This window comes from Leucoraja erinacea, chromosome 33 (assembly GCF_028641065.1).
Source record: "Leucoraja erinacea ecotype New England chromosome 33, Leri_hhj_1, whole genome shotgun sequence".
Classification (NCBI taxonomy): Eukaryota; Metazoa; Chordata; class Chondrichthyes; order Rajiformes; family Rajidae; genus Leucoraja; species Leucoraja erinaceus.
Window position 1 is genome coordinate 16632993 of NC_073409.1, and position 22703 is coordinate 16655695.

Sequence of the window (22703 nt, forward strand, 5' to 3'; positions counted from 1 at the left end):
ATCCCTCAGTGTGTAGGGAGCGGATGCATGTGAGAAAACATAGAACAGAGGTGACCAATGGTTGGTGTGTACTTTGTTGGCTGAAGGGCCTGTTTCCATGCTGCATCTCTGAACTAAAGTAAACAAATAATTTAAAAATGACACAAAGTCCTGGCGTAACTCAGCTGGTCAGCACCTCTGGAAAACATGGATAAGGTGACATTTTCGTACGGGGCCCTACTTCAGACTGATTGTGGTGAGGGGGAGAAACCTGGAAGAGAGGTGGGGGCAGGATAAAGCCTTGCACGTGATGGGTAGATACAGGCGAGGGTTTTTTTTGATGCCTTGAGGAGTTTTTCGCAGTGGAGCAGTAAAATGGCAACACAAGGAACTGCAGATGCTGGTTCATCCCCCCCAAAAAAAGACAAAGTGTTGGAGTGCCTGTATCCACCGATCACATGCCAGGCTTTGTCCTACCCCCCACCTCTCCTCACCCCCTTTACCCCCTCACCCCAATCATTCCGAAGAAGTGTTCCGACCTGAAATGTCACCTATCCATGTTCTCCGGGGAGGCTGGCTGACCTGCTGAGTTACTCCAGCACTTTGCGTCTTTTTATTTGTATAAACCAACACCTGCAGGTCCTTGTGTCTCTAAACAAATCATAGGTTCTGTGATTGCATTTCAATTTGAACTTGTGGACATGGAAACTCCCCTATAGCTGAGGCGTACTGAAATTGCCGTGGTTTCCATTGCTCTAGGAGACCCCTGGAGGAAGAAAGAATCCATTGCCAGATGAATCTTCCAAATTGCACAGGAGAAATTTATGGGAGCATTACATTTTTTCCCCTCTTTTTAAAATCACTTTAGTGCTCAGTGATATGCACCCGAGTTACTGTATTGTACTTCCGGTGGCGCTGGTGCCAGCAGCCTCCACCTACAGCCCGGTATCTTTTTGTTTTTTTGTTTATTTAGTTATGTAAAAGTGTGTTTTTTTGTGTTTTTTGGTGTTTTTTATGTGGGGGAAGAGGGCACGGTGCGGGGGATACCGTACTTCATTATTATTCGAGTCGCGTCCTCCCCCCCCCCCCACAGCGGCCTACCTACCTGGATTGGCGCGGCCTTTCCTGCCGGGATCGACCGGAGCTCCAGCAGCGGCGGGACAGCGCTGGAACATCGCGGGGCTGGTGATGCCTTACCGGGGGTCGCCGTTTGGAGCCCGGAGTGCTGGACCTGCTGCACCAACATCACGGAGCTGCGGTTTGCGGAGCTCCCAACGCGGGCGGCGCTGACTAATCAACGCGGGGTCCTGCGACTCTGCCCGGCTCGGCCTGCGGACTCAGGAGCTGCAGACTCCGGGAGCGGGAGGCGGCTGATCAGGAGGTCCCCGCTGAGGAGGAGGATGCTCACCGTCGGGGTTCGGCGTCGGCGTTCCACCAGCCCGGCATGAGGGCCTGAACATCGGGCCACCCGGGGCGGCGACTGCGGGTGCTTGGAAGGCCCCGACCACGGATGAACACGGAGGGGAGGCTGGCTGGACTATGGTGCCGTCCTCACCTGGGTGCCATTTATGTTATGCTGTGCCGTGGACTTCTGTATTTGTGCTTTTTTAAAAATTTTAATTCAAATTCAATTTTATTTTTAATATGTTTTATTATTTATTTATTATTTATTTTTATAATTTCTTTGTGATTTTTTTAATGATACTGCCTGTAAGGAAAATTCATTTCGTTGTCTCAAATTGAGACAATGACAATAAATTTGAATACAATACAATACAAAGAGTTGGAATGAACAATTCTGTTTGTTGGTTATTGGTTGGAAGAATGCCAATGGGGATGAAACTTTTTGCCAGTCAAAACCTTAGGAGTCCATTACCTGAACGAAAAATTGTAATAGCCCTGTCTCATGGTACGAGTTCATTCCAAGAGTTCTCCCGAGTTTGCCCTGATTCGAACTCGGAGATTTACGGTAATGGCCACACGTCGGTACTCGGGGCACTCGTGGACATTTTTCAACGTGTTGAAAAATCTTCACGACTCTTCCGTGCTTACCTGCCGTAGCGAGTCTTCCCGAGTACCTGCCATTAGCATAACGAGCCGCTAAGAGACGTCCCGAGCTCTGAAAGTACCCGCTACGTTCATTCTCCGTGCTTACCACAACTCGGGAGAGCTGTTGGAATGAACTTGTACCGTGGGACAGGGGTTTAAGGGTAGAAATAAAGTGCGAATGAATCAGGGATTGAGAAGTATAGAAATCACCTTGAAGCAAAAGGGAAAAACCTCCAGAGTGCAAGATCAGTTGTTGGACCATTAACGTCAAAAATGAGAATTAAATGAAAAATCACGTGTACACCTTTCAACAAATTAATGACAACAATGTGTCTGCAATAATCCAGCTAAATGAGCAGGAACAGCTGTTTTCACAGCAAATGGATCAGCGCTTATGCACGTCTTTCTCCCAAAAGAAAACTACATCTCCTGTTTGTTTTTCTTCATGGGAAATTAATGGTGAACTTTCACTACAGCTTGGCGCGCTGGTATGGCAGGTCATAGCAATAACACCAAATCAACGATTGCTTTCTGGGAAGTACTTGAAAGAAAGCTGACTGGTCAGTGTTGGTGAAACGTCATGTCAGGATGACATCTGGTTCGAATGCGTACAAGGAAAGAGGAGAAAGAAGAGGGGCATCGGGTTTTCATGCAAGTGGGCAAATCAGTTCAAAGGCAGTTGTGTTCGGCATTGGTGCCTTCACTGGCTTTGGATTTCGGTTAATCTGGAATGCCGACGGTTTCATTTGAGCAAACACAAGGCCTTGTGTTTTGACGTCATTCTGAATTTGTCCACTGATTGGGTTAAGTGGTGCTTGGGTTCACCTGACAGCTGGCTCGGTATTGTACCTAGGCCAGAGGTTGAGGGCTGAACGATCTCATCCTTCAACACCCTGTGAGGCATTGAGCAAAGCTGAGGGATGTTCCAGTGGTGAAATGGACTCAAGTCATTCACTGCTGAAGCTCTGCTCTCCAACACACCTTGGCAGCCATGTCTCACAGTGGATGGCACAGGGGCATAGATGGCAGAGCTGTTGCCTCACAGCTCCACCGAGCTGGGATCAATCCTGCCTTCAGTATTGCCCAACTGTATCACTGTATGGTATGGCAACTGCTCTGTCTCCGACCGGAAAGCACTGCAGAGGGTGGTGAAAATTGCCCCGCGCGTCACCGGTTCCTCACTCCCCTCCATTGAGTCTGTCCAAAGCAAGCGTTGTCTGCGGAGGGCGCTCAGCATCGCCAAGGACTGCTCCCACCCCAACCATGGACTGTTTACCCTCCTACCATCCGGGAGGCGCTACAGGTCTCTCCGTTGCCGGACCAGCGGGTCCAGGAACAGCTTCTTCCCTGCGGCTGTTACACTACTCAACAACGTACCTCGGTGACTGCCAATCCCCCCCCAGACACTCCTCCCACCAGGAAAAAAATACTATGACAGTATGCACGTAAATAGATTTATTTATAGCTCATATGTATGTCACTCTTCTAGGGAGATGCTAACTGCATTTTGTTGTCTCTGTACTGTACACTGCACAATGACAATAAAGTTGAATCGGAATCGGAATCCATGCAAAGTTTGCACATTCTCCCCATTGTTGCCACCCACGTGTGTGCCGGCAGATACAGTAAATTGACCAAAGCGGATTGTCTCTGGTTTATAGATGAGTGCTAGAATATGGAGGGATTGATGATGGGAACTTGGGCAGAATAATATGTGTGAGAATAGGATCAATGTTCTTGATGGTTGATGCACACATGGTGGGGTGAAGGGCCCGTTTCCATGCCGACTTACCATGCATTCTCTCAAAACTATTGAGGCTTTCTAATAGATTGTAAATATCTCTGGCAATGCTTAAAAGACACTTGGATAGGGACGCGGATAGGATAGGTTTCGAGCGATATGGATCAAACACGGGTAAACGGGACTCGTGCAGATGGAGCATCATAATTGGCTTGGGCAAATTGGGCCAAAGGGCTGTATGACTCTGTGATTGTATAATTATTGGGATTATTATAGTTTTAAATAATTGAAAGCAATTCATTTTTCAAAGGATTGAAAGCACATTAATATGAAAAGTGATATTTCAAAGTATTTCAAATTAAAAAAAAGATTAATGAATATTAGCACCACATTAGTAGAGCTGCTACCAACACAGCACCAGGGATCCGGATTCGATCCTGAGCTCAGAGGATGTTTGTGTGGAGTTTGCACGTCACCCTGTGACTTTGTGGGTTTCCTCTGGGTGCTCTGGTTTCCTCCCACATCTCAACGATGTACGGGTTTGTAGGTTAATTGGCCTCTGTAAATCACCCCGAATGTGTAGGGGGGAGTAGATGAGAAAGTGAGGCAACATCGAACTAGTGTGAACGGGTGATCGATGGTCGGCATTGAGTTGGTGGACTCAAGGGTCTGTTTCTATGCTCGCTCTCGAAATTAAACTTATTTTACTCAATTCTCATCGAATCTACAAGGCTGGAATTCACACAAATCAATGGGATTGACTCATTTTGTTAATCTGTCTAACTCATAATATTCACTCTCCAGGGCCTCAATCCTTTTTCGACCAATATCGTAGGCATGCTCCATTCCCCTTTCTCTCTGTACCACCATAACTCATTCTCTTTCCCACTCCCCTTCTCCCATTCTCTCTCTTTTTCCCACCCTCTCCCTCCCATTCTCTCTCTATCTCTCATGTGACATATTAATTTCCCTTTGATTCTTTTTGCAATCAATGCACGTTGAGAGGTAATTTACATCAGCCAAGTAAACCTACCAGCATGCCTTAGGGAAGGAACTGGAGCCCCTGGAGAAAAGCCACATGGTCATATTGCTTCATTCCAATGTGTTGTCCCTACGCTATGGTCAATTTGAGACAAGATGTGATGAAAGGTCATCTAGCTGAATCATTTTCTCTCTTCAAGTACTGCCAGACCCATTATTTCAAACATTATCTTCTCGGTTCAGACTTGCAATCGACGTTACTCAGTTTCTTTAATAGTAGCAGGCTTGTGCTGACAGGAGTAATTTCTCCCTGCATTAGTTGAGGATTCATCTTTGTAAAAGTAAAAGCTTGCCATATGAACTCCTGATCAAATCCCACAAAAAAAAAAATCAAAAATAAAGAACATAATTTAAAGCCTGCCACTAATGGAATCGAGGAACAGATTGTGGAATTGCTGTGTCTGAGATATTTCTGAGTAGTAATGTGGCAAATTTCTAAGGCAGTGGGCCAACTCAACATCTGCATTGTTCATTTATCCAACACGCTTTCAGGAAAATCATTGCCTCAGCCTTCAATGTGTTCGCACATGAGAGGAGGCCGGCTGTTTGGTTTTGTTTCTTCTTCTGCTCATGATCAAATAACGTGACTTTGTTCTTGGAAAAGGCACGCCGGTTCAAATTCCACTGGACAATCTGATCACCCCGCTGTGATTCAACCTCAGTGAAAGTTTCAACCAGCACCTCACAAGCAAAGATTTCTGGAGATGAAGATGAGATGTGTCCCAGAATGGCACTCCACAGATCAATCCTGCTCTCAGGTGTTGTCTGTGTGGAGTTTGCACGTCTTCCCACATGGGTTTCCTCCCAAAGACATGCCGGTTGGTAAGTTTAGGGTGATCTACAATGGCCAGTATTGAAGAAGTGGACTACGATGAGTCATAGTGCATGGAAAAAGACACTTCGGCCCAACATGCCCATGCCAACCAAGGAACCCCATCTACATCAGCCCCACTTATCTTCTAAACTTGTCCCTATCCATGTATCTGTGCAAATGTCTTTTAAATATTGTTATTGTACCTGCCTCAACTACATCCTCTGGCAGCTCATTCAATATACGCACCAACATCTGAGTAAAAAACATTGCCCCTCAGGCACCTATTACCCCCGCCCCCCCCCCCCCCCCCCCCCCCCTCCCTCTGAGGCCACAACCACCAATTGAGCAATTGAGTGATAAACAAGGGGCCAGTATTAGGGGAACACGGAGTTGTTGAAACTTCCTGGGCCCATGCTGTCCACTAAAACAAAAACAATCACCCCCCCGCCCCGATTCCCCTTTTTACTTGCGTAGGAAGGAACTGCAGATGCTGGTTATGCAGCCTGTCCCACTGAGTTACTCCAGCTTTTTGTGTCCTCTTCTTATTTTTTTGGTATTCCTACAACAGACCCATCAACATTCTTTCCAATGCTTCTGCCATTCACCTACAACTAACTGCAGTTAATCTATCAGCATGCCTTCAGGATGCGGGAAGAAACCAAAGGCGTTGCAGAAGAAAAAAACGACATAGACAATAGGTGCAGGAGTAGGCCATTCGGCCCTTCGAGCCTGCACCGCCATTCAATGTGATCATGGCTGATCATCCCCAATCAGTACCCCGTTCCTGCCTTTTCCCCATATCCCCTGACTCTGCTTTCTTTACAAGCCCTATCCAGCTCTCTCTTGAAAGCATCCAGAGAACCTGCCTCCACCGCCCTCTGAGGCAGAGAATTCCACAGACTCACAACTCTCTGTGTGAAAAAGTGTTTCCTCGTCTCCGTTCTAAATGGCTTACCCCTTATTCTTAAACTGTGGCCCCTGGTTATGGACTCCCCCAACATCGGGAACATGTTTCCTGCCTCCAGCGTGTCTAAACCCTTAACAATCTTATATGTTTCAATAAGATCTCCTCTCATCCTTCTAAACTCCAGAGTGTACAAGCCCACCTGCTTCATTCTCTCAGCATATGACAGTCCCGCCATCCCGGGAATTAACCTTGTAAACCTACGCTGCACTCCCTCAATAGCAAGAATGCCCTTCCTCAAATTAGGGGACCAAAACTGCACACAATACTCCAGGTGTGGTCTCACCAGGCTCTGTACAACTGCAGAAGGACCTCTTTGCTCCTATACTCGACTCCTCTTGTTATTAAGGCCAACATGCCATTTGCTTTCTTCACTGCCTACTGTACCTGCATGCTTACTTTCATAGACTGATGAACAAGGACTCCCAGATCCCGCTGTACTTGGACATGGTGGCAGGGAGGATGTGTGGCCTCCACACGGACAGTGTCCGAGGTTGGGATTGAACCTGGATCACCGGAGATGCGAGGTAAACAGTACCAACTGTGGTGCCACAGGAACGGCAGACCGAGTAGCTGAACGAAACACTGAACGGCCTTCTACGTGTCTTGATAACGACAAATCGCCTCCTCGTGCACCTCGAATGTCAATAAACCTCCCAAGGCCCTTGAGGCTGGTGTGTAATCAAATACAGTAATGCCTGAAGCCATGTTGACATTGGGAGGGGAGACTCAGAAAACTGCTTGATCTATCAGGTAAGTTTTAAGACCTAAAGTGGGAGAAGGGTATGGATAGGTGGTGCTCTTTAGTGATTCAGGGAATCACTATTCAGGGAAATGCTCTTTAGTGATTGAGATCCGGGACTCCTTGGTTATTGGGTCGAAGCTTCAAGACAACCTATTGTTCCATCTCCCACCCCCCCACCGCTAACAAGAGATGCAAAATAAATGGGTTATTAAAGCAGCAATCTCTGGAATTCTGCCAAAGTGCTCTTGTTGTACTTTTGAACACTCCTTTAATGTCCCCATGATAGTAATTAACACATTTCTTCTCACACCAGTGTCATTCAATAATGCAGGAAAAAGGCTAAATGCACTGTTTAAGGCAACATCAGGACAATAATTCTCTCATTTATGTTCACTTTTCCGGATCAGTTACTTTCTGGAATGCATTTATACAGTTATATTGTCAGGAAGCCTGCCAGCAAATTCCTATAAACAGCAATTAAACAGGCAACCAGTTAATCTGGTAGAACAGACAGGGGAAACATTTTCACCAAGACAACAGTGCAATCTCCTTCGTTTTGGCCGAACAGTGCCATGGGAATGGTAACAGACTTATTTTCCTTCTATGGTGGAACGACAAGCTAAACTATTAATACCAAGTTTGTTAATGAAAACACAAAAATGCAGCACGGATTAATCTTTGCACATTTTTCAGTTGGTTACGCTCAGACAACAAAGAAGAGCAGATAAGGAACAAAAGGACTTGAAACGAAACAACCTTCACATTGAAGACATAGTTGATACACCAGCAATTTCGAAACATATTACTTCTAGAAAATAGAGTTAAAATTCTCTACCTGAATGCGAAGTCAAATCTTTGAAGGCATCTGAAACTTTACCAAACATATTATACAAATAGCAGCTCCTGGACTTTGGACACAAATATTTAATTGGTCTCAAACAAATCACTCAAAATGTGCCTTTTGTTACCAACCTTTCCACATGGCGTAAACAGCATGAATAGTTCACAGTTACAACTATGATAACAAGGGGTTGTAGAATTCATAGCTTGATTCCCTGCCTCTCCCCTAAAGTTCAGAGACAGATTTTCAGTGGCACTTCTGTTGGTTGATTGAAGCCATGACTATAATTCTCAAATACAAAGAGCCAAACCCTGGAGAGCAGCTGTGCTCCGCTCAGCGATTTCCCAATGATGAAACATCAACAAATCGCCCGGGACTTGCACACCATGTTGGAACGCCCTGTGCCCACTAGCCAGCTAGTTCATGCAATGACTCCATTCTCTCCAGCTCACTGACATGGGTGGGCCCCACAACCTCCACACAGATGCCGTACCCTACACAAAGTGGATACATCCAGAGCCTGTGAACGTACAGCCTTAAACAAAGATGATATCATCAGGAAACCAAACCATTTGCTACCCAGTTTTACATTGGCTCACATTAGCTGCTTCCATTTCGCATTTCGACCGCACCCTCAACCGACTGACATTTCCTGCAAGAAATCCTTGGATGTAAACCAGAAGACCGATAACTTCACGATTCCATTTAATTATGATGAGAACAAAGCCCATTGCTGCAAATTGATGGGGGGGAACCAACCTCACAATAATAAAAATGGCAAAAAAAGTGGAATTGGACACTAACTCCCCTGATCAACCGAACACAAATAGTGTGAAGCTTCAACTACAGTACAGGACGAGTGCTTTCTTGGGTGAGGAAGGCTCTCTGGGTTTCCAAGTGTGGTTAAATCACACTATTTATTTGTTCATAAATTAAACTAGGTCTAGATCATCACAGTGTATCATACAACTTGAAGACTAAAATGGGGGTGGCTCGTGACACCATTTTTACAAGTTCATTGAATTTAGCGGAAAATAATAAATCACTAGGATCCACAGGCAATAAACAAGGTTAATATGGCAAGTTGGAGTTCACTACATGTAGAATGGGCTAAATGACTGTGACCAGAGATAGGGCTACACTCTAGGTCAAATCTTCCTCCTAATGATAATGCATTAACATAATTACCTCAGCCATAAAGTCATAGGGCAAGGAAACAGGCATTTTGGGCCAACTTGTCCATCACAACCAAGATGGCCAACTACGTTCTTGCCACCTGCTTAGCTTAGTTTAGAGAAACAGAGAGCGGAAACAGGTCCATCAGCCCACTGAGTTCCGCACCGACCAGCGTTCCCCGCACATTAAAACTACCATTGGTGTCACATACTGGGGACAATTTGCACTTATACCAAGGATACAAACCCAAGCCAATTTACCTACAAACCTGTGCGTCTTCAGAGTGTGGGATGAAACCGAAGATTTTGGTGATAACCCACGCAGTCACGGGGAGAACGTACAAACTCTATACGGACAGCATTTGTAGTCGGTATCAAACGACCATCTCTGGTGCTGCAGGCATTGTAAGGCAGCAGCTCTACCACTGCGACACTGTGCCACCCTCTGCGGTATCCAAGTACCCAAAATGTACACCTTGCACTTATTTGCATTAAACTCCATCCGCCATTTCTTAGCCCATTTGCCCAGCCAACCAAGATCCTGGTGTCATTTCTGATAACCATCTTCACTGTCTACAATATCGCCCACTTTAGTGTCATCTACCAGTGACATGTAGGAGACCAGTGAATATATATCTATCAAGAACAGAAACTCTATTCGCCTGGCATAGGAATGAGTAGGCAGGTGGAAGCAGTGAATGAGACACCTTGATTGGTATTCAGTTCATTTGTATCTCCAAAACATGCTCTAATACAACCATAACGTTGACAAGCCCCCAACACCATCTGAGGGGTAAATGGTGAAGTTCCATGTCAATCAGAACCTCCTAGCCTCAGTCTTCACCTTCGCAAAGCTTAACTGATTGCAAAAATCAACATAATTTTGTAGAAAATGGACCTCAGCTGTTGACATAAACCTCGCTCAGAGTTCCTACACCAGGGTAAGAATGTTGGAATAGGTGCAATGGGCAAGTATCAGGGGTTCAGCAGCAGGATAGTGGCTACTGTGTAAATTCGCAAGCTGAGGTCTGGACCATTGCTCCAAAGATATGAGACTACAGTATATCCCACCGTGACAGCAGGGAATCTAAATTCAAACTATTAAACACATTTGCTGATGGCAAAAAGCTATGTGGCTCACGAAAATCTTGCAAGTAGAATGTAACTACTGTGACTCAGGACCCACCAAGGCTGACTGAAGCTACTGGTTGTGGGGACATTCGGGATGAATAATAAATGCTGGAATTGCCAATGATGTCCACATGCCCTGAAAGAATAGGAAAGAAATGAGAGAAATAAAAGTAAATCAGATAAATTAGTGATGGGTTGTGCAACTCAGGAATGTTGGAGGATGACTTAAATCTGTGCAACATTAAATAGACATTAGGATTAGTTTAGTTTGGAGATACAGAGTGAAAACAGGCCCTTCGGCCCACCGAGTCTGCACCGACCAGCAATCACCGTACACCAACACTATCCTACACACGAGGGGAAATTGACAACTTTTAGTGAAACCAATTAACCTACAAACCTGTTTGCCTTTGCAATGTGGGAAGAAACCGGAGCACCTGGAGAAAACACACGTGATCACGTGGGGAACGTACAAAATCTGTACTGACAGCACCCATAGTTAGGATCGAACTCGGGGTCTCTGGCACTGTAAGGTAGCAGCTCTACCGCTGCGCCCAAAGGATACTAGAGACGAAACAATCCGTACTGTACTGGGATGTAGTCTAGTCCAACTCACTATAGTTGTTGCTGACAACAATATATAAAACAAGAAGGAACAGCCGCTGCTAAAGGAACTTCACTCTACCTTTGTGAGCAGATCCTCTGTCTCCACAGTCCTGTTACTGACTTGTCCATCGGAGTGACAGAGGGGTTCATTAGCCACGGGCATCGATGAACTGCACTCATCAGCCAACGATGCGTTTGATAACTGGCCACATTCTGAAATAATATAAAATGTCAGCATTAAAATTCGTAATTCATTCCCATGTCTTCTTATTAATGTATTTTATTAATGACAGATGAAAATTACAGCCTGTGAGACGAGCATTTGGAGAATAATGTGATTAGGAGAAAAATAGTGAAACAGACAGCCACAGAACAAAATATTTTATGGAGAACTCAGCAGGGCAGGCAGCATCTCTGGAGAGAAGGAATGGGTGACGTTTTGGGTTGAGACCCTTCTTCAGACTGAACAGACTGTAGACCCGAAACGTCACCCACTCCTTCCTTCCAGAGATGCTGCCTGTCCCGCTGAGTTACTCCAGCATTTTGTGTGTATTTTCAGTTTAAACCAGCATCTGCAGTTCCTTCCTAAACAAAATATTTTGTTCTGCATTTCACCCACTTTAATGCAAACATTTGAATCCTCACGTCTAAACCATCAAAGAGGGACCAACAAAGCCGCCACAGTCCGTCACCAATAACTGAATTACCTCAGCACATCGAATTTTGGTCAATGTACTGTGAACAAGATCAATGGGAAGCAAACATAAGCTGGTGCGATAAAACCAACAGAAGAATTAGTAAACAGGGCCTGTTTGATCCATGATGTCAGACATACAGCTGGTAGTCGGCCCTTTGGCCCACACCGATCAAGATGTCCATCTGAGCTAGTTCCATTTATTGCATTTGGCCCAACATCCTCGAAATGTTTCTCTCCATGAATCTGTCCAAATGTCTTTTTTAAATTGTACCTGCTTCCACATCTTCCCCTGGCAGCTCGTTCCATGTACCCGTCACCTCTGAATGGAAAATGTTGCCCCTCATCAAAACTCACGTTTGAATTTTTCTGCGCTCACCTTAAATTTATGCCCGAAAATTGTGGACCTCCCTGACACTGGAATAAGACTGTGACCATCCACCTTATCCATGCCTCCCATGCTTTTATGTAGCTCGACGTGGTCAAACCTCAATGGGGAAAAGTTCCCAACTATCCAGCCTCTCACTGTTGCTCAAGCCCTTCAATCCCAATAAGAGCCTTGTGAATCTTTCCTGCACCCATTCCAGCTTAATGTCATCCTTCCTACAGTCCCATCTCCTGCACCCAATGTTCTTCAACACCCTGTACACCCACGTAGTTACTTTCATGATACAATTTCCCTGAGATCACACTTTGACGACACTCCCCAAAGCCCAACCATTTACTGTGCAAGTTCTGCCCTGGTTTAACTTACGACCCGCGCATGTCAACGTTAAACGCTATCTTCTATTCCTTGGCTCACTTCATCTCGATCCTGTTACAATCTAAAGGGCCTGTCCCACTTTCATGACCTAATTCACGACCTTTTTTACTCGTGGCCATTTTTCATCAAGCTAGAAAAACGCCCCGACCTACGTGATGCCACGAGTACCTACGACTAGCATCACGACCTCCTACGACCTACCTACGACCTTGTGACGACATGCTGCGAGTATGAGTCAAGGGCAAACTCGGCAGAGGTCGTGAATTAGGTCGTGAAAGTGGGACAGGCCCTTTAGATAACCTTCTTCACTGTCACTATGCCCACTGTCATACAAAATGTTAATATGGATGACAAGCAACAGTGATTGAAAACAATGCATTTGTGCGAAGGAGTCATTGACGAGCAAATCTTGCCCAACTGGGCAGAGGCATTGGATGAGGCATTCCACAGGGATCTGTGCTGGGACCTCCATTATGTGTTACATACATAAAAAACTTGGGCATCAATGTAGCTGTGTTTGGTGGGCAAGTTCCTGGCAGGGTTGCGGGCAGTGAAGAAGGTGATCAAAGTATACAGCGGGATATAGATTAGCTAAAGAGATGGGTAGAGAAGTGGAAGGTGGAGTTTAATCCAAGCAAGTATGAGATGTTGCACTTTGGGAAGTTGAATGTAATGGGAAAGTATACCGTTAATGGCCAGGGGAGTGATGGAAGCAGACGTGGATGTGGCATTTAAGAGACCTTTAAATTGGCACATAGATTTGCAGGGAATGGAGGGATATGTATCATGTGCAGGTCGAGGAGATTAGTTTAATTGGGAATCATGTTTGGCACAGACATTGTGGGCTGATGGGGCTGTTCTTATGCTGTACTGTTCAGTGTTTATGTATGCTTTTAATCCAAACTATTTTTTCTTTCCGCAGATGCTGCCTGATGTAGTGAGTGTTTCCAGCATTTGTCTGTGTGTTTTAGTATGTATTGCATTGTGTTCTGATCAATACTTCTCTTGAATTTAACACTTCTAAACTGATCACTGTAATGCCCAAGGAAGCTTGTTGTGCACAAACTGTGCTGTTATTCTGTGTTACGATACTGACTTTACTTCAAAAGCTTTGAAGCCATTTGAAGTGTCATGAATGATCTCAGAGGTGAAAGTCTTTCATTCCAATCGGAACTGGATTCTGTTTCAAGTCATAGAGAGAGCTCAGAAACAGGCCATTTCCAACAGTGTCTATTCCAACCATCAAGCCACCCACTTACACTAATTCTATACCAGTTCCCCCCACATCACAGTAACTAGCCCCATACACACTACTCGGTGATATATTAGGGACAGTCTACAGTGACCAATTAATCATTGACCTATCAACCCACATATCTTTGGGATGTAAGCGGAAATCAGAGCACCCGGAGAAAACAAACAGTCACAAGGAGGAGGTGCAAATTCCACATGGACAGCACCCAAGGTCAGGAAGGAACCAGAGTCTCTGGAGCAGTGAGGTCGTACAAAATGCTCTACCATGAAATCCAAATTTACAGATTATTGAATGTATTTCCACGTTTGAATTCCACTCCAGGTTTTACCAAGAATGTAGTTTATTAACTTACTGCTGGAGGCAGATTCCACACCATCTAACATTAAACCAAATGTCTACCTGCCTTTCCAAGTGGTGTAGCTGGACCTGAGAAGCTCCCATTATAGTCACAACATGAGAGCAGGCTGTTTTAGCACTTGGTTGTTAGTATGCTATCTATTATTATCTTGATGATCTTTATACTGTATGCATAAATTTATAACTGCATTTACAACAATGACTTTATCAAGTGAGTGGCAACAAATCATTTGGGACACGGTGAGGATGCAATTAAATATTTCACAAGCCAACTTTGCAAAACAAATTGGATTTATTTTCACCACCCCATGTGGAACTAGAAGCAGTACAAATGCAGCTCGTGGAGCTGTTGTTTGCCAAAGCAAAGGCGAGAATTATTGAACGACACAGTGTGCAGCATCGTGTGCAGAGGAAGGAGAGTTCTCTGCTGCTCGACACAAAACGCTGGAGTAACTCGGCGGGGCGGGCAGCATCTCTGGAGAGAAGGAATGGGTGACGTTTCGGGTCGAGACCCTTCTTCAGACTGAAACGTCACCCATTCCTTCTCTCCAGTGATGCTGCCTGTCCCGCTGAGTTACTCCAGCTTTTTGTGTCTATCTTCGGTTTAAACCAGCATCTGCAGTTAATTCCCACACATATGAGTTCTCTGCTGCGTCAGACTTCCCTCATTGCTTATGTGACACACCACAGCCATGTTCTAATGCAATGATGGAGCGGTCCCTTGTTCAATTACAGAGAGGATTTCCTTGGTAAAAGTGTTGCAAATGACTGGCAGTGTGACCCTGCTGTTCCATTGTGCTTGTTTAGATAGTGAACTCATTGCCTGAAGGAAGAAGGCTAGCCTGCTGTGCGATACAACAGGAAACAAGAGTCTGAGTCAGCTTTGAATGTGGCCAGGCGCGATTCTCAGTGGTTTAATAGCCGTAGGATGGTGACATTGGATGCCTTCTCCAGCGCTCCCCATACCCAGGTAGGTGAAGCTCCCCATACCCAGGTAGGTGAATCAACATCAATATCTTTGATTCTGTAGTTCCCATCAAGGAACAGCGCCAGAATATGCCACAAGCAGATGGCTATATTTTCAAACAATTTCAAGTATCCCTAATGTTTAAAAAAATTACAATTCAAATCAAACCATCACAATAGCAAATTGTGATTATAGTCATTTCTTTATGGGTATCGAGTAGCTTAAAATATATTAAAAAATGCCAGTTCCCAATAGATAATAAATGCACAGATTATATTCAGTTTCCAAAATTATATTTTTATTCATCTTAAATATTTTATTTTTCCACATTAAAAAGTTGTTCAAAAAGTATTAGGTGAGGGAGGGAGTGGGAGGGGAGGTAAATAAAAGGAAAAATATTTTTTCTCCGCAATATATTTGGTGCAAATCAGGAATTCCAATAAAAGCAAACATTAACATCTACCAATTCAACAGGGGTGGGGGAGTGAAGGGATCCATTCGACAACTATGGGATGTGGGATCAATTCAATATACCTGGAATATTAACCTAAGCATGGCATTCCGAACTCAAATCATTCTGTGAAATAAATCCCTCCTCAGATCCCCACTAACCTTCTAGCTCCCACCTCACATCTATGCCGTCTTGTTTTAGACACTCCCCCCTCCCTCCCCTCACAACCTGTGGAAAGAAAATTAATCTCCCATTCTACCTTAGCTATCCCCCAGAGACCCAGGTTCAATCCTGACTACGGGTGCTGCCTGTACGGAGTTCGTACGTTCTCCCCATGACCTGCGTGGGTTTTCGCCAAGATCTTCGGTTTCCTCCCAGACTCCAAAGACGTACAGGTTTGTAGGCAAATTAAGCTTGGTAAATGTAAAAATTGGTCCTTATGTATGTAGGATAGTATTAATATGTGGGGATCGCTGCTTGGCATGGACCCGTTGGGGCGAAGGGCCTGTTTCCGCGCTGTATGTCTAAACTAAACTAAACATGTACACAACTGATGAATTAGGGGTTACGATTTATATTACGTGAGCCAAGTTAACCATGATGCAATTTTGATCAGAAACTGGGCATCTAAAGAGCTACTTTGGAAATTAACAAGCAGAAAAAAAGCTGTCTTGAAAAAAAAAAGTATCGGTGTAAAAATACTGTTTCCATAAACACCATTGTCTCTCAATGTAGCTGCTAGTTTCACTGTGGGAAATTGACACACAATTGCTTCCATTGACACTTGTGAAATGATACTCTACTGAATAACGTAACAGCCTTTAGTATTTTTAGCTTGCAGTAACAAAAATAAGCTCACAGCTATTAAAAATACTTTTATTTTTGTAAAATCCCGCGGGGGAAAGAAAAATCATATCAGAAATTCACCAGTCCCCAAGCCCCTTTGCCCCATTGCAACAACTTTTTTTAATAACATGATTTTCTATAACAGGAAATTTCTTCGGAATACACCTTCCGTATTATTGTGGAAATATCGGTACAGCAAAGAATAAAATAAATCTGAGATGCAACTTTCAAATTAAAAAAGCTGGAGGGCAAGGACGATGCGATTCCAATTCTTTCAGTAATTTAGTTTAGTTTAGGGGTACGGCACGGAAACAGGTCCTTCGGCCCACTGAGTCCGTGCTGACCAACAATCCCCTAACAATAGCACTGTCGTACACACTAGTCAAAGTAAGCTCCAATCCTGCACGTCTTTGGAGTGTGGGTGGAAACTGGAGCACCCGGGGAAAACCCACGCAGGTCACAGGTAGAACATACAAACTGCGTACAGACACTATCCGTAGTCAGTGTGTTCGCTCCATAGATGCTGCCTCACCCGCTGAGTTTCTCCAGCATTTTTGTCTACCCGTAGTCAGGATCGAACCAGGGTCCCTGGCACCGTAAGGCAGGAACTCTACTGCTGTGCCACCGTGCCACCCCAAGTACGCAGTGCTCAATGTGCGGAATTGAATTCATTTAGAGAAGGCATTGTTTTCAAAAGCAGTGACCTGTGAGCTTTCCTCACAGTGGGCACAGAGGTCAAAATTGCTGCAAGTCACATACAGGGTTAGCTGGGAACCAAAGATCACTTTCTTCCCCCAAAATCAATTAATGAACCAGATGGAGTTTTTATGACATGTGATAGTTTCCTAGTTATTATTACTAGACACAGCCTCTTCAATTCCACATTTAATTATTAGAATTAGTCATTTCTGAGCTGCTGGGGTGAGATATAGACTCAAGTACTTGGCTCAGTGCCCGCCCATCCGCATACTAATCCAGTGTGATACTCCACAAAAGGCAATTATTTTTTTTCCAGTGCAGGTCTGAAGAAGGGTTCTGACCCAAGATGTCATCTATTCAGTTTCTCCAGAGATGCTGCCTGATCTGCTGAGTTACTCCACCATTTTGTGAAGATGATAACTACAGCATTGAAACACGCTCTTTGGCCCAATTCGTCTGTGCCGACCAAATCGCCTGCCTGAGTAATCCCATTTGTCTGTAAAAAAAGATACAAAGTGTTGGAGTAACCCAGTGGGTCAGGCAGCATCTCTGGAGAGCATCGACAGGTGATGTTTTTGGTTGGGACCATTCTTCAGTCCCTTCCTGAAACTTCACCTATCCATGTTCTCCAAAGATGCTGCCTGACCCGCTGAGCTACTCCAGCACTTTGTATCCATTTTTGTAAACCAGCATCTGCACCTCCTTGCTTCTACCATCTGCCTGTGTTTCGTCCATATCCTTCCAAACCTTTTCTTTCCGCGCCTTTCAAACATCGTAATTGTACCCACATCTGGCACAAGTCCGCCACCCTCTGTGTGAAGAAGTTGCCTCTAGTTCCCCTGTTAAAATAGATTACACCTGCCAACTCTACAGATCCTCGGCTGGCTGTCAGCTCAGCCCAACCAAGCAAGGGTTTGTCTGGCGACTTGAATGGGTGCAAAGATCGAGGGCATAAGTAGCAGAGAAGGGACTTCCCCCATTGACTGACTGCACTGACTATTACTGATCATCTGCTTGACTCTCACATTGCTGTTTGTGTGAATCAGCTGCCGTGTTTCTCCATCATTAAACCAGCAAGTGTGTTATACAATGTCCCAGCCAGCTGTCCCGAGAGGTGCTGAAGTTGTGGAAGACACGAGAGGAATGCACGACTTCCTTCTTGAAGCTCACTGGACTCACTCTTTGTACACATGACACGTTGAGCATTTCCAATCACTCGCTGATCATTGACACAAAAGAAATACGGCGATGAAAGTGGCAAATCTGAGATGCAATGTTCAAATTAAGTTGCAAAACATTAGTTTACTTTGGAGATGCAATGTGGAAGTAGGCCCTTCACCCCATTGAGTCCTTGTCAACCCTGTACAGAAATATCTGTACAGTAAAGAATAAAGTAAATCTGAGATGCAACTTTCAAATTAAAAAGGAAGCTGGAGGGCGAAGAGGATGTGGTTCAAATTCTCTCAATAGTTTAGTTTAATTTATTTCAGAGATACAGCAGGGAAACAGGCCCTTCTGCCCACCGAGTCCGCGTTGACCAGTGATCACCCTGTACACCAACACTATCCTACACACTAGTGACAATTTACAATTTTACCAAAGCCATTTAACCTACAAGCCTATACGTCTTTGGAGTGTGGGAGGAAACAGGAGCACCCGGAGAAACCCACATGGTCACAGGGAGAACGTACAAACTCCGTACAGACAGCACCCGTAGTCAGGATCGAACCTGGGTCTCTGGTGCTGTGAAGCAGCATCTCTGCAGCTGTGTGACTGTGCTGCCCCCTATAGGTTGGGAGAGTGGGGGAAGGGTTTGCAAATCAATTATAGAATGAATGCAAGGACGCTCTTCCTTCAGTGTTCAACGTATGGAATGAAGATCAATGAACACAGAGAAGGCATTGTCTTCTGAAAGAAGGAAACAACTTTTGAAAGGGTACATGGAGGTTTTTTGGTGAATGATTGACCAGCCTCCACATCTCCGTCGATGTTGGAATATCGTAGTCTATCCAACTTAGCCTGCTCTATGCTGCAACATGTGTAACTGCTTGTCTGATGTGTTCTCTGCAGTAATAATTATGAATCAGGAAGCTCCAATTAAAGAACTTGCCAGCACAGAAAATGTTCAGTCAGGTTCAAATTGCAGGTTTTCGCATTCAATGCTGTTGTGTACACCACAAAAGTGTGCATTAGTTTGCACTAAACAGAAATTATTTTTGCCAGGTGCAGCCCAGCTAAAAACTATAACTGCAGTTGTCATAACAAGACCCAAACACTGAATTCCACTGAGATTCGCTTCCATGAATAGAGCATATTTAGGGCTCTGTAAAGCTGTTGGTCTTATTAAATTTAAAGAGACAGTGTCTGCAGTGCAAGGTTTGCGGTGCGAGTGACATTATGGTTTGGATTTACTTGTGATAACAAACATTTCGTTTCAGATAGACACAAAAAGCTGGAGTAACTCAGCGGGACAGGCAGCATCTCTGGAGAGAAGAAACGGGTAACATTTCGGGTTGAGATCATTCTTCAAACATTTCATTTTAGTTTAGTGATACAGCAGGAAAACAGGCCCTTTGGCCCATCGAGTCAGCGATCCCCGTACACAAACACTGTCCTACACAGGAGGAATTTACAATTTTTACCAAAACCAATTAACGTACAAACCTGTACGTCTGTGGAATGTGGGAGGAAACCGGAGCTCCCAGAGAAAACACACACGGTCACGGGGAGAATGTACAGACGGCGCCCGTAGTCAGGATAAACCGGGTTCCTGGCACTGTAAAGCAGCGACCCTGTCACTGCCCCACGTGCCGCCCCTAAATTTAATGAATTTCACATCCATCCAGTGCTCGAGGATATAAGAGTAAGCAAGAATGACATTAATATAAAACCAATTGGGAAAAATACAAAGTCCATGGCGATGGCAAGAGATGGACTGAGTGTTCAGAGGTAAGGGTATGGTTGGTTCAGGAACCTGATAGTTGCAGGGAAAATAGCTACTCCTGAATCTGGTGGTGTGGAACTTCCTGCCTGACTGCAGCACTGAGAAGCGGGCACAGCCTGGATGTTGAAAATCCCTAAAGATAGATGTTGCCTTCCTCAATGTTCAAACAACTTTCAATGTTGGGGAGGGCAGAGTCCATGATGGTCCGGACTGCCCACCAATCTTTGTAGCCTCTTTCCTTCCAGTGTCATGTTAAGACATGATGCCATGAGTCAGAATACATTCTACAGTATATCTGCAAACGTTTGTTAGTGTTCGGAGAATTGCTGAATCTCGGTAAACATCTAAGAAAGTAGAGGTGCTGATGCATCTTCTTCATCTAAGTTACACAAAATTGCTGGAGAAACTCAGCGGGAGCAGCAGCATCTATGGAGCGAAGAAAATAGGCGACGTTTCGGGCCGAAACCCTTCTTCAGACTGCCTATTTTCTTCGCTCCATAGATGCTGCTGCACCCGCTGAGTTTCTCCAGCAATTTTGTGTACCTTCTATCCTCCAGCATCTGCAGTTCCTTCTTGAACACTTCTTCATCTAAGTGCTGGGCTCAGGACAGGATATCTGAGATGATACCTGCTAGGAATTTGAAGCTGCTCACTCTTTCCACCACCAATTCACCAAAGAAACTAGTGTGCAATCGCACAATTTTTCTCTTCTGAAATCGACGATTAGTTGCTTGGCCTTGTTGACCTTCAGTGAACAGTTGTCATACCAGCACCACTTAATCAGGTGTTTTTTCACTCTCCTCGATGCTGACTCATCACCACCAGTGATTTGGCCGCCCACTGTGGTGTCATTGGCGAATTTATAGATGGCATTCAAGCTGTTTGGCTACATGGTCATGGGTATAAAGAGAGTAGATAAGGGGGCTGAGGATGCAACCTTGAAATGTTGCTATGTTGATGGTCAATGAGGAGGAGATGTTGTCACTGATCCACATTCATTGAGGTCTCTGGAGATGAGGAAATCAAGGATCCAGCTGCAAAGGGAGATACAGAGGCCCAGGGTGGACAGAACATGCTGGAGTATCTCTGGAGAGAAGGAATGGGTGATGTTTCGGGTCGAGACCCTTCTTCAGAGGCCCAGGTCTTGGAGCTCGGTGGTGCGTTTAAGATAGTGGCTAATGTCAAGCTGCAGTTAATGAACAACAGACTGATGTATGTCTTCCTGTTATCTAGTTGACCTGGAGCAGAGTGGAGAGCCAGTGAGATAGCTGGTGACCCATTGTGGCGATACGCAAATTCAAGCGGATCCAAGCTATTTTTGAGGCAAAAGTTGATACACACAATAGCCAACCTCCAAGGACTTCATTATGATGAATATAACTGCTACCAGACGGTAATCATCGAGGCAGGTCACCGTGCTCTTCTTGGCCACTGGTAAAATAGAAGCCCCTTTGAAGCAGGTGGGAACCACAGACCGCAGAAGCGAGAGGTTGAAGATATCTTTGAATACTTCAACCAGATGCTCTGATTACTCACTGGCACACCTCATTTTTAATTAGTTAAACAATGAGAAAGACTTTTTAAGCTTCCAAAGGTCAGACACTCCCTGGCACCTGCTATTGGTGTTCTTTGCCAGCACATGAGCAGAGCCAGATGGACGTTGCAAAGCCAACTATCCACACTGGAATGGCACTGTGTGGCTCTATGCTCACAGATCGACACTGGCCCTGGTAAAGCAATGCTCCCCACTTTAAAATTCTCAAATGCTTCTCAAAGGCCTCTCAAATTGCACTTCTGAAATTCATCACTTCACGGTGCTGTAATTCGATTGTCCGCACAAACTTTGACTTTTGGACTTTGAATAATGGCGCCAAAAATGGAGGCGCCTGCATGTGTAAGTTAATGTTCATAAGTGATAGGAGCAGAATTAGGCCATTCGGCCCATTCAGTCATGGTGAATCCATCTGTCCCTCTCAACCCCATTCTCCTTTCTTCTCCCCATAACCCATGACACCCGCACTAATCAAGAATCTATCTACCTCTGCCAGCCTTAAAAATATCCATTGGCCTCCACAGCCTTCTGTGAATTGCTCAGATTCACCGCCATATGCAAAATGAATTTCACTATGCAGTTGCATGTGTGACAAATAAAACTCCATTGGACCTTTGCCAAAGTTCTTAAACACCCGGATTCCATCAGAAGTTGAGGGGAGACTATATAGAAGTATATAAAATGGTGACAGGCATACGCAGGGTAGAGAATCAAAATCTTTTTCCCGGGGGGAAATGTCCAATACTGGAGGACAAAGGTACAAGGTGAGAGGGGAACATTTTAATTGAGATGTGCAGGGCAAGTTTTTTTTTTACATATAGAGTGGTGGATGCCTGGAATGCATTGCCACATGTGTTGGTGGAGGAAGATGCTATAGAGGTGTTTAAGAGGCTTTTAGATAGGCACATGGAAGTGCAAGGAATATATGGATATGGATCATGTACAGGCATATGAGATCAGGCTAACTTGGCATCATGTTTGGCACAAACAATGTGAGCTGAAGAGCCCATTTCTTTGCTGTACTCTTCTATGTTCTATGTTGCAGGAGGAGAAAGTATACAACCATTGTTGGTGTATCGGTTTTTTCGA

At 44.7% G+C, this 22703-nt stretch overlaps 1 protein-coding gene across 4 annotated transcripts in view; it reads right to left on the reverse strand.

The window, feature by feature from the left end:
• The window catches only part of LOC129712758 (A-kinase anchor protein 13-like), a 387357-nt gene that overhangs the window by 101868 nt on the left and 262786 nt on the right, over positions 1-22703 (reverse strand). For all 4 annotated transcript variants that reach the window (XM_055661466.1, XM_055661468.1, XM_055661465.1 and 1 more), the window contains exon 11: positions 11166-11299. In XM_055661466.1, coding sequence (XP_055517441.1) covers positions 11166-11299 — 134 coding nt within the window. The remainder of the gene's footprint in view (positions 1-11165; positions 11300-22703) is intronic.